Here is a 13,263-nt window from a genome sequence, read left to right as displayed (position 1 = left end):
GGATTACAGGCATGTATCACCATACCCGATTGCATTATTTTGAGGGGTAGGCAGGGGCTACCAGGGATTGAATTCAGGGGCACTCAACCACTGAGCCACATCCCCAGCCTTATTTTGTATTTTATTTAGAGACAGGGTCTCACTGAGTTGCTTAGCATCTCGCTTTTGCTGAGGCTGGGTTTGAACTTGCAATCCTCCTGTCTCAGCCTCCTGAGCCCCTGAGATTACAGGCCTGCACCACTGCGCCCAGCCTCACTGCATTATTTTTGATGGTTCCCTGTATGTTGAATTTTTTATAACATGTCACCTCTTTTCTTTCTTTTTTTTTTTAATAATTTTTTAGTTGTAGATAGACTCAATATCTTATTTTTATTTATTTATTTATTTATTTATTTATTTTTATGTGGTGCTGAGGATTGAACCCTTGGCCTCACACAGGGGAGACAAGTGCTCTACCACTGAGCCACAACCAGCCCCATAATATGCCACCTCTTTTCATTCATTCTCATCTCTCCTGAAATCAGAAATGTTCCCAATATACATTTTGGATAGATGACCAAAATTGAATATTAGTATATAGAATGAATTTCTGAAATACAAAAATAAATCTAAAACTTTATCCTAAAAACATAATCAGAATTTGATATAGTGCCATATTGTCAGTTACAGTACTTTTTTTTAACTACCTATTTTTATATTGGTGGGGGAATGCTAATTTTTGCTTCTTATTTTCTATAAAATATGTTTTCCACCACACTTTATATTATTTATCATAAAATCAACGGATACTGGAGATTTTCCTGATGCATGAAATTTTGAACTGACAAAAGTTGGTATTCTTTTTTTTTTGATATTCTACTTTTCACTCAATGCTAATATATCATAACTTGAAAAACATTAGAATTATCTAATTTTGTACTAATTAATTTTTTAATTTAATATTTTTTTTTGTGTGTGTGTGTGTATGGTACTAGGGATTGAACAAGAGACAGGGAGCACTATACCACTGAGCAACATCTTAGCCCTTTTTTAAAATTTTTATTTTGAGACAGAGTTTCCCAAATTGAATTTACTATCTATCCCCCTGTCTCGGCCTCCCAAATCTCTGGGATTATAGATGTATGCACCACTGTGCCCGGCCTAATTAAATTTTTATTATCACCTACTGGGTTAAGAAAGGCATAATCTTCCTAAAGTTATCTATTATATTGTGTCAATCTATTCATTTAGCTTTTGTAAGTTTTTACTTTTGTTTATAATATTAGCTTTCAGAGTCATTATTTATTAGAGTATTTTTATATCTAAAATGTTTACCTATATTTGGAACTCCAAATAGACCCACTACCTTATATAATTGTTAAATTGATTTGATATGTTAGTAATTTGTAACACTACATGATCTTTGATTTTGCCCAATTTCTGGCATATCAGAAATGATGTTAAGGTAAGCATTCTACAGTTTGGAATGTGATAGTCAGTTTGGGAAAAGTATTGAGGCAGATGCCTAATTTGGTACCTACTAAAATCCCCCTAAGCCTTATAGAACCAAAACAATTAGTCTTTTCCTTTCTTCCCTATTTCTGCCCTATTGAACTGTTGTCTAACAGATAAAATCTTTAGTTTGCTCTTTTTGTATACTTCTTTGCTGCAAACATTTTACGCACAGATCCAGTTCCTCATCTCTAGCTTTTCATTCGTTCTGTTGCTTCTCATTTTTAGCAACATTTATGGAGTACTTAACTCATTGAGTTTTTCAACCAAGAGATATTTTTGGGGGGTGGGTACTGAGGATTTAATCTAGGGGTGCTGTAATTGAGTCATATTTCCAACTGTCGTTTTTTTTAAATTATTATTATTTTTTAAATTTTTTTAGTTGTAGTTGGACACAATACCTTTATTTTATTTATTCATCTTATGTGGTGCTGAGGATTGAACCCAGGACCTTGCACATGCTAGGTGAGCACTCCACCGCTGGGCCACGATCCCAGCCCCTCTTTTTTTATTTTTTATTTTGAGATGAGAAGGGTCTCACTAAGTTGCTTAGGACCTTGCTAAGTTGCTGAGGCTTGCCTCAAACTTGGGATCCTCCTGCCTCAAGCTCCCAAGTCAGTGGGATTACAGGCATGCGCTATGATGCCTGACGAGCCAGGTAAAATTTTAAAACTGCATTTAAATCCCAGTTCAGATGTTACCTCCTAAGAAATTCTCATGCTCCTAAGGAGGGCTTCCTTCCTTTGGTTTTTTTAAACTAAGGATTGAACCCAGGGTGCATAAGCACTTGGCCACATCCCTAGCCCTTTTTATTTTTATTTTGAGACAGGTCTCACTAAATTGCTTAGGGCATCAGTAAGTTGCTAAGACTGGCCTTGAACTCTCCATCCTTCTGCCTCAGCCTCCCAAGTCATTGGGATTATAGGCTTGTGCCACCATGCCCAGCTGAGGAGGGCCTTCTTAAATATATATTCTCATATCATTTCCTATTTCTTCTGTTTGTAGTGACTCATTACATTGTGACATAAGGAATTGTTTGAATCTGTGCTTTGCCACATTGCAAACTGATGAATTAAAAAAATTTCTTGAGCTGGGCACTGTGGCACATATCTGCAGTCCAGCTACTTGGGAGGCTTAGGCAGAAGAATCACAAGCTTGAGACTAGCCTGAGCCACTTAGTGAGCCCTATCTTAAGATAAATATTAAAAAAAAAAAATTGAGAAATGTAGCTCGGTGGTACAGTGCTTGCCTAGCATGTGTTCAATCCCTGTACTACCAAAAAAGAAAAAATTATATCCCTTAAAGAGTCTCAGTGCCTTAAGTTAGCAGGCACATGGTACAAGGGAGTTAAATCCTATAGAAATTCTATACTACATGCCTAACTAAAAGAGAAATAATTGAAATGATCAGGTGGTTTCTTATGACATTCTGCTTGTTCAAAGTGTATGCCTAAGATTAAGTACAACATAAGAATTATGAATCTGTTGTTTCTTTAGTCAGTATCTGTTCCCGGGTACTTCTCAAACATCTCACCAGGATTGGGTGTTTTCCTATTGAAGATAACTTTTTGTAATACTTTACCTCAAACACAACCCAACCACTTCCTCTGGGCTTATTCACATGATCTAAGAAAGGCCAGCTGTGTTGGATTTGAGAAGTCTTATGTTGATCTCTAAAATAGTATTTTTCTAAGTAATTATCAAAGCTAATTTTGACTAACCTCACTTTCACTACGTATAATTCACTGTCTTTAGAACCTAACCCTTTGTGAAAGAGAAAAATTCCACTATATTGTCTTACTAAGATGAATGAGAAATTTCACTATACTGTTTTACTAGATGAACATGAGTTTCTGTAGTACCATATTTCTATGACTCAAATGATATTTTTGCTGCCTGTTGCACAGCTATTTGTTCTTGTTTTGTCTCACCTGTTGGAAAACAGAAATTGTGTCTTTGTTCATGGTTGGTATTTAGCATGTTTTTCATATGATATTCATTTATGGGATGAATAGACACTTTAATATGCCTTAATGATGCTTAAGTCTAAGTGAGGAATAACCCAAAAGCCATAGCCTTTCACTCATTACCCCCTGTTCATCCATCTTACTACCACCTCTCTCCTACAGCTCTTCCGACGTGTAGCAGCGGCTTTACCTGGAATGGAAAGCACACAGGACAGAAGCAGAGAAGACAGTATCCTTTTTTTTTTTCCTCCGAAATTTTTATTGTTGATACTAGCCTTCAGATTTTTCCTTTGCTGGCTAAGGAATATTGTGCCATTTCTTTTTACAGCTAGGGATTGATGACTCAGATAGACAAAAACTCAAGAGGTCTTCTACACAAATGAGGTCTACTATATAAAGTATCATTTGCAATGGCTGCTCACTATAATTATTCAGTGAGAGTGTAGGTTTTTTATTTGCTTTTTAATAGGTAGGAAACTTTTAGAATCCCAATCTCCTGCTTCTTTTGAATCCCATTGGCTCAGGACTTTTTCCCCATAAGCTATCATTTTCTTTTCCTACCTTTTCTAAGATTTAAGCTCTGTTCTAGCATAGGCAATAAATAACTCAGAATGCAATTTTATCATAGACTCTACTTTCAGAAACAAAACATAATGAAGCACATCTAATAATCAGTTATTTCCAAGGATTTTTGATTTTTTAAAAAAAATTTTCTGTAGCTATAGATGTACAGAATGCCTTTATTGTATTTTTATGTAGTGCTAAGGATCAAACCCAGTGCCTCACACGTACTAGGCAAGCACTCTACCGCTAAGCTACAGCCCTACCCCCAAGGATTTTGAATTTTAATGTTTCATTGTTTTATGTTTTATATTTATCTTTAATATTTTTCCATATGTAGACATTTTTATTAAACCATAGAGTTCATAAAATTTTGTGTTCAACCCTTCCCACTTCTAAATATTTCATGTTTTTTCAAGCCACCTTTATTTTCATGGTATAATGTATTCTACTGAGTTGAAGTGGCATTACTTATTAAATTTCCCGTTATGTGAACTCTTGTATACTATTGTTAAATGTTTATTATAGATGATTCTATAGGGAATATCATCTTTGTATTTTCTTACTCCTGTAGAATATTATCCTTAGGATAGATTACTGTGAATCGAGCTTGTATTTCATTCTGACTCTTGTTACATGTAATAGACAGAAGCAAGTTTTTTCCATATGATTACTGTGTATGGTGGGGTAGCTATATAGAATATAGCAACTGTGTAGGCTCTGAAGTCAAATAGGGCTATAAGGGGCTTGCCAAAGATGTCAGAGTAAACAAGAATTAGAAGTGTGCTTTTCTGTTTATGGTTCCTTAAATTTTGTTTCAGTGATTGACATTAAACTGGAAAAGCCTCAGGAGCAACCAGTTAGTGAAGGAGGCTGTTCCTGCTAATCCCTCATGGCATCTTCAACCCTTCTCCAGAAGCTCACTGCTTTGGCTCCCGTACTCTTTCATTGACTGCAGTGTGAATATTGGCTTGAACCTTTTCCCTTCAGTAATAACGTATTGCAATTCATCTTTGCTGCCTGTCTCGTGGAGATGATCTATTAGCTTCACAAGCACAAAAAAGTCAGTGTCTTCATTATTTATATTTTACAAAAAGCCAAAAGATTCTAGCATATTCCAGTGATAACCTTAAAGATCAGATACATTTTCTTAACATTTTTCTTTTTTTAATGTTATGATAATGTACTTTAAAATGATGGAAATCTCAACAATATGAGCATGGCTTGGTTAAGGAGCAGTATGTTCTCAGCAGCATTTACTTACCTACTTGATCTTTCCCTGCTTTCCTCACCACTCTCTTATCTGCATTCCCTATTCTCACCCTCCCACAAAGCAAACAGGAGGTGGCAATGCAGCAAACCCATTGGAATTATCTTTCAATTTTATAGATAGCCACTTGCTCTAGGCCAAGATGTCCAAAATTATTCTTGAGCACTGATATAAATTACTTAGACCTTCTTTGAGGTCAAAACTTAGCCATCATGGTAGGCAATGCTTAAATGAGGAAAGGGTTCTGGTGTATCCTCAAAATGAGTCCTAATGAACATACTGAGTACTTACAAGTAGATGAGCATAAAATTTATTTCTGACCAAGACAAATGACCCTTTCACATGTACTTTATTAGACTCTGGGAGAAAAAAAATAACCAAATGCTTCAGAACAGGTTTTTAATGTTTAATTATTCATGATAAAATTAGTTCCAATTAACTCTTTCTCCCAAGGTTTTTAAAATTGTTGAGATAGCTATTGTTTGTTTTAAAACAAAAAACTCCACCCTCACCCTTTTGAGCAATAGATTTTGCTTGTATTTTCTTTCTTTTAAAAAATGCTATGCAGGCAAGGCATTGTGAAATCAAATTCCTTTAAGAAACAGTGGAAGAATTTAAATTTGATGACTTGATCAAAACTATAACAAATAGAAATAATGATATCTAAAGCTTACCCACAAAAGAACCCTCACAGAATAGCAAATACCCTACTCTGAACATTTGAAGTCAAAATTAAAATGGAAATAATTTTCTTGTAAGCCCCTAGAGGCAGATAAGAACATTGAAAAGGGAAAGGAGAGAATGGAAACAAAAGTCAATATTATGCAGATTTATGCCTTATTTTTTAGCATTTTTTTTTAAATGTTGGGTCTTTCAAGCTGGTTTTGCTTTTTATTAGATCTGTATAGTTTGGTTAATTAACTAGTGATTTAGTTTTATATTTAAGCTACAATTAATCTTTTTCTTTGGTGATATTTATTTCTTTGCCTTTTTTTTTAACTTTGAATTTTTAGATGTTTTGGTGAATCTTTTTAGAGCTTCATCACCATGGCAATATGCATTTCCCTTAAAACACTGCAAACAAATATACTAGGAGTGCACCCTTTTAATCTTTACTAGTTATTGTGAGATTGCTGTGTAAGTTAATAAACACATATGTAAATACATTGTTTGCAGGGAGAAAATTTCTGAGTTAAAGCTCAGGAAAAGCCTGCTGAATTTATGTTGTAAGCATTACTTAACACAGTATAAAAATGAAAAGACAACAAAAATAACTTCATACTTCCTCGTCTTCTCATTGCTACAAAACCCTTAACTCAGAAAACCTTGCTCCCCCTCTATTCCTCTTCCTCCTTCACTTTTCACTTATTGTCACCTTGTAATATTCAGAGAGCACTTGGATTATGGATCTGAATAAAGAAATGTTTTCAGGTAATCATTAGCCCACATACCTGTAACTTATACTCAAAGATGAGATGAGAGTTGTAAAGTGCTTTTATAATACAATATTATTGTTAAAAGCAAGGATTGACTCTTTTTGTTTTATTTTGACATGGCATGTCCTAAAATAAATATCAATTCAATATGGCAGATGGATCATATTCTTTATTTGAAAGAAGTTGTGATTTCTGAAAAGTCTTCCTACACTGTTGCATTTGATTCTTTTTATGTATCTTTAAGAAAGTAACCAGTATGCTGCTTTTAATATTGGTCTTTTTATTTGGCTTGGGGTTCTTTAACTGAAGCAGTGAAGTGTGTTCATAGTCTAGGCTTTTTTTTTAATAAACACAATTTTGCTGCCAAATATATATAAATAAAACACTAAAGAAAACAATTGTTGACTTGGTTTCCCATTCCTGCCAAGGTGTTGAATTACTATAAGAGGAACATGGAAATCAGAAAAATAACAAGGAAAAATGTGAAAAACCACTGGGGAGTCCGAAGACTTTTCAATTGTTGGAGGAGTGGGAGAGTGGCTGCCACTTGAAAGATGGCTCTGGTAAAGTCAGTAATAGGATTATAGTTATGTACCCCATAATGACATTTCAACCAATGATGAATCATGTATACAATGGTGGTCCCATAAGATTTTAACAGCCAAAAATAATTCCTTTTGGCTACTGATATTGTTACTGATACCCTAGACCAAAGGCCCTGCTGGAGTTCTGATAGACTGGATTCAGTTTCGTTCCCATATCAGAAATAAGAACAATATAAAAAGGAAAAATGAATTTAATCGCAGTTTGGCCAACTAGGAAGGTAGCCAGTCTGCCTCTAGTAATCCTGCCAGATTGTTACAATTTATAGGACATATAAAAGTCCAGCACATACAATTATGTACAATACATAATACCTGATAATAAATGACTTAGTTACTGGTTTATTATACTACACTGTTGGATGCCACCGTAAAGCTACTTGAGTGGTCTTTTACTCGGTACTGAGCCATGGAAGTCTTGGGAAGGATCCTGGCATTCCCATGTGTAGACTGCCCAAGATGTGAGATCTCTGCCCTTGCTCTACTACTGGGATTCTGACTGAGTGTAACCCATTGGAAACTGGACAGCTCACCTGCTACCATGGCAAAAGAACATTCCATGAACAATCTTTGATGCTTTCCCCATATAAATAAAGCAAACGCAGGCTCTTGTGCTCTCTTTCCAGTGTGGATGCTTGACCCCTAAGATTGAAAAACTGTCCCATCCCTGCTTTCTAAAATTAATTCCTGGGTCCTATGGTTTCTTCATTTTTTTCTTTTTCTTAGCTTTATTTCACAGCCAGCCCATTATACACAGAGGAAACCCAAATTCCACCGCCTGCAGGGGACATGCATGAGACTATACCTTTAACATTATTTTTAGAGCATACTTATAAGAAAAAGGTTACTGTGAAACAGTATGCCACACTGCCCCCAGCTGGCCTCATAGCTTGTTTAGTGCATCTCTTGATTGACTCTTGTGCTTGATTTAGTCTTCTGCTGTTTTGTTCATCCTGGCCCCAGGAGCAATAAGCTAATAGACATGGATTCCATGTAGCCTAGGTTTGTAGTAGACTGTACCATCTAGGTTTGTGTGAGTACAAATGTTCCCACCATGGTGAAATTGTGTCCCTTTGTTAGTGAGGACTGACTTTATTAGGAAAAATGGGTTTTTTTATCCTCAAACCCAGGGCCTCACGGGTGCTAGGCAAGCGCTCTACCGCTGACCCACAACCCACCCCCACCCCCCCCAGGAAAAATAGTTCTGCTTTTGCCTCTTCTGAACTACACCTTTGCTTTGGGTCAGGGATTGGCAACTTTAGCCCTACCACCTAATCTAACTTGTTGATTTTTTTGTTATTTGTTTTCTCAGTATTGGGGATTGAACTCAGGTGTGCTTTATCACTATGCTACATCTTCAGCCACTTTCATTTTTACTTTGAGACAGAAGTCTCTCTAAGTTCCCCAGGCCAACCTTGAGTTTGTGATGTATTGCCTCAGCCTCCTAAGTAGCTGGGTGAAAAGCAAGTGCCACTATACCCAGCTCTGCTACCTGTTTAAATATTATTGGAACTCAGCCATACTTTCACAGTACAAGGTTAGAATTGAATAGTTGCAATAGAGTTCATGGCTCAAAAAGCCAATAGGATTTATTATCCGGCCCTTTTCAGAAAAAAGGAATAAAGGCCACAGATTAGAATACTGCAAGTGTCCCCAGGAGTAATAGTAAGGTAGTGCTGCTGTCAAGTGAGGAATTGATGAAAATAAAAGTAAAGCCCTGGAATAAGATGTGTCCCATGGGGATAACAAAATAGGGCTAGGGATGTGGCTCAGTGGTCAAGTGTCCCTGACTGAGTTCAATCCCTGGTACCTGTCCCCACCAAAAAAAAAGAAAAAAAAAAAAATTCCAGTGTGCATCTTTGACTTATCAGCAGATACTTTAGTATTATACTATTTTACATAAGGTACAGGTAATTTAACAGAGTATAATTCTATCTTCCTACCCTCCTCCCTGTCTTCTCTGCCATTTTTTGAGATTTATCCATAATTTGGTACATATATATTCTCATTTTTAAATATTCTATTTTGTGACTATTGCAATAAATCCATTCTTCTAGACTAGGTTGCATAGGGTGTTTTATCACTGAGCCACATCCTCAGTCCTTTTTTTATGTTGTGACAGGGTCTCACTAAATTGCTGAGGTTGTCCTCGAATTTTTGATCCTCCTATCTCAACCTTCTAAGTTGTTTGTGTTTCAGGCATGTTCCAGTGTTCCTGGCTTAATTCAGAACTTTAAAAAAAATTATTTTGATGACCATATAAAATGATATGTAGGCCACATGTGGTCCATAGGTCACCTCCAGATTATATTGTGTTATCTTCAAGGATTAATGTATGCCTTTTTCTGTGTGAATAATTTGAAAATCATGTACTAGACAGCTGGAAGAATTAAACATTCATATTGCAGTTCTATTAATGAATAGATTTAGAAGCAAACTGTATGTGTGATGTCTTTTTGCACTTTTAGGGGGATTGAACCCAGGGGCACTATACACATCCCCAGCCCCCCCTTTTTTAATTATTTTTTTAATAGTTGTAGATGGACAGCATGCTTTTATTTGTTTAGTTTTTTATGCAGTGCTAAGGATAGAACCTAGTGCCTCAGACATGCTAGGCAAGCACTCTGCCACTGAGCTACAGCCCCAGCCCCCTAACCCTTTTTTTATATTTATTTTTCTGTTTTAGTTGGACGCAATATCTTTATTTTACATTTATGTGGTGCTGAGGATCGAACCCAGGGCCTTGCATATTCAAGGCGAGCACTCTACCCCTGAGCCACAACCCCAGCCACCCCCCAGCCCTTTTTATATTCTATTTTGAGACAGGATCTCGCTAAGTTGCTTAGGACCTTACTAAGTTGCTGCGGCTGGCTTTGAAATAACAATCCTCCTGCCTCTGCCTACCAGCCCTCTGTGATTACAAGAGTGCGCCACCACTGTGCCCTACTTCTTTTTTGCACTTTCACTATTCTGTTAGGGGGAGTGAGTGGAAAACACTGTAGCCAAAGTGTAGAGATGTTTTTGGGAAAAGCCAGAAGAGAGGATAAGGGAATAAGGTGAGGAGATAGGGACTTTGCAGGTAGACCAAAAACCTATCTCCTTATGGAGGAGATAAACTGTAATATAGTTTTTATTTTTTCATTTTCTTGTTTTCCCTTTGGTTACCCAACAAGTTCAGTAAACTCTGATGGATTCATGTCTTCATGATGGGGTTGGCAATGACATGGACAATGAAAAGCTAGAGCAGCAAGGGAAAGCTAGTCCACACTGATCCCCTCTTGGTACCCAGGTGGAAAGAATAGACAATACTTAAAGAAATCTTGACAAGTGATGACGAGTAAATCCAAGCAGACTAAGGTGTTGGGGGGGGAAAACAACTGGCCAGTGGATAAATTCTAGGTCTGGCAGAGCTGGGGTTGTGGCTCAGTGGTAGAGCATTTGCCTAGCATTTGTGAGGCACTGGGTTTGATTCTCAGCACTGCATAAATATAAATACAATAAATATGAATAAATACAATAAAGGTCCATCAACAATCAAAAAAAAAGTTCTAGGGCTGGGAAGCATTTTGGTCTGAGCTAAAACCCAACTCTTATCAGTTCTCTGGAGGCAGGTTTCAGGTTCAGCTGAGGAAGGACATCTGTACTACCCCATAAGGGAAAGGGAAAGAAAGGTTCCTGTGGGTGGCATAAAGCAGTAGAACTGTCCTAGCAAGCCAAATAGGCATTTAGTGTCCTTTCCAGCAAGTGTTCTTAGTAGTTCTGACCTGGAGCCATATACTTGGTTCTGGAGAAGTGCTCAACTGTCCAGATGCTCAGAGTGAACAGACCCTGTCTACAAAATCCTCTCAAGGAGGGGGCTAGTTGAGCTACCCCAGTGAACATCATGACCTGAACAACCAGGCAGCTCTTGGGCTGTCCAATTTGCATAGATTGTTTTATCTGAGTTTAGATTGTTGTCTATGGGGATTAATGTTTTTCTCTATATAATCTTTCTATCTTTCGATTGTGACCATGTTCTTCCCTTGCCTCACATATTTTGAGGTTCTCTGTGATCCTAGGAGTCTAGTTCAACCTCCTTCCCCAGCATTGAAGACCCCTGATAGTCTGATCTGCTGACCCTTAGTTCCCTCTACAGTCAAATCACACTGCACATGTGGCTGCATCCAGTGAAATCCCAGCATTGACTGATTGAGTGTTGCTTTGGTGTTTTTCCTCTTCTTCTAACAACTCTCATCAGACCATAGTTGGGGCATTTTTCATTTAATCCAATTTAAGACAATTACTTCCTCAGATTCTGACACAGCATGCATGACTTTGGGCAATTTACTTTCCCCCACTGCATCTGTTCCTTTGTAGGTAAAACAGATATTAACAAGTGGCCCATGGAGATGTTGTGAAGACCTAGGAGATAAAGAATGGGAAGCTCTGGGCAGTGAATTTGAGTGGTACCAGCTCTAAATAAAGGACTCAAGTGCCCTGCCCTGCAGCTCCCTGACACATTCATGGGAAAGAATCTGGATTGCTTAGGCATTTCCTACATACTGATTCCTAAAAAGCCCTGAGACTGAGTCCCAGAGAGAAGGTACAGAGGAAAGGGTCATTCTCAGAGGCAGCCTCAGAGATGTCCCTGCAGGGGCGTGCAACATACCCTCTAGTGAGATGGCTTAGTGGAGATGCTACTGAAAGACTTGAGAGGGCAATGGGTATCTGTTAGAAAATTAAGGCTGAGGTTCTAGAGCATGAGTTGAGTCTGATACACTGCTGGAGCCCCAGAACACAGTGCAGGTCTACCTTGGGCCTCTGAAGAAGTGCTTGCATTTATGCTTTTGCCTGTACCCATACAACTTCCTGGACTGGTGAGCTTGCCCATAGGGTTCTTTGCAACCTGGCCCCACCCACCAATCCTTCTCACCATGCAACCTGCTGTGACAAGAGACTGATTCTCACACTCAGTAAAGGCCTTTGCTCATGCTGATACTTCTTTTTCTGTATAAAGACTCTTTCTGCTCAGATGGCCAAACTCCTACTCCTTCCAGGTTCAAACTGAAGTTCCACTTCCCACTCCAAAGTTTTCCCCAGTTCCCTGGCAGACTCCAGTACCTCTTCTTCAGAGTTTCCATAGCACCTTGTTCCTCTCTTGCCTCAGTGAATCATTACTATTTATATGTCTCCGCTCTAAGTTGGTTCTCAGGAAATATGACTGAGATGGATACCTATATTTTTGTCAGCCAGCTCTCCTGATCCTACTTTTGGCAGTGTCCTAAATTTCTTTCAGGACACTGTCCCATCCCTGCGTAAGCCCTGGTTTTTTGATTTGTTGTTGTTGTTGAGGGGATGGGATGTTTATTTTGTTTGTTTAGTACTTCAAATTAAACCTAGAACCTCGCATATCCTCAGCAAGTACTCTACCACTGAGCCACATCTCCAGCCCTTTTTATTTTGAGACAGGGTCTTACCAATTTGTCCAGGATGGCCTTGAACTTGAGATCCTCCTCCCTCAGCCTCCTGAGTAGCTATTTCTGGGCCTAACTATCCCTTATTGTTTTAGACTACCATTTTCAGACTACTATGATTGATTCAGGGGTGGCTATAGGACCAAATTTGTACTGATATGTCTGTCACGCTCAGGACTTCCTTCACACTGTTAGAAGAGAAACTGTTGGCCAGGTGTGATGGCACAGGCCTGTAACCCAGCTTAAGAGGATGAGACAGGAGGACGTCAAGTTCAAGGCAGCCTCAGCAATTTAATGAGACCCTGTCTCAAAAAATAAAATGGGCTGAGAATGTAGCTCAGTGGTGGTGCCCCCCACCTCATCCAAAAAAGAAGACAAATTCTTTTGACTGGTTTTGAACCCAGGAACATCAAAGTCAGGAGCTGCTGGACTCCAGACTACTGCAGCCTTCAAATGAGCCAGCCCAGTGGATGTAAAGATAGAA

The 13,263-nt window shown here is 38.2% G+C and overlaps 1 protein-coding gene across 2 annotated transcripts in view; it reads left to right on the top strand.

Moving 5' to 3' along the window:
• Positions 1–5,476, top strand: part of Rab6a (RAB6A, member RAS oncogene family) — a 65,472-nt gene extending 59,996 nt beyond the window's left edge. For both annotated transcript variants that reach the window (XM_026409148.2, XM_026409150.2), the window contains 2 exons: positions 3,620–3,686; positions 4,840–5,476. In XM_026409148.2, coding sequence (XP_026264933.1) covers positions 3,620–3,686; positions 4,840–4,904 — 132 coding nt within the window. In that variant the 3' untranslated portion in view covers positions 4,905–5,476. The remainder of the gene's footprint in view (positions 1–3,619; positions 3,687–4,839) is intronic.
• The last annotated feature ends 7,787 nt before the right edge of the window (positions 5,477–13,263 follow it).

The sequence above is a fragment of the Urocitellus parryii genome, chromosome 4 (genome assembly GCF_045843805.1).
Source record: "Urocitellus parryii isolate mUroPar1 chromosome 4, mUroPar1.hap1, whole genome shotgun sequence".
NCBI classification, from domain to species: domain Eukaryota; kingdom Metazoa; phylum Chordata; class Mammalia; order Rodentia; family Sciuridae; genus Urocitellus; species Urocitellus parryii.
The sequence above is the reverse complement of the archived record's forward strand: the minus strand, read 5'-3'. Positions and strand labels throughout refer to the sequence as shown.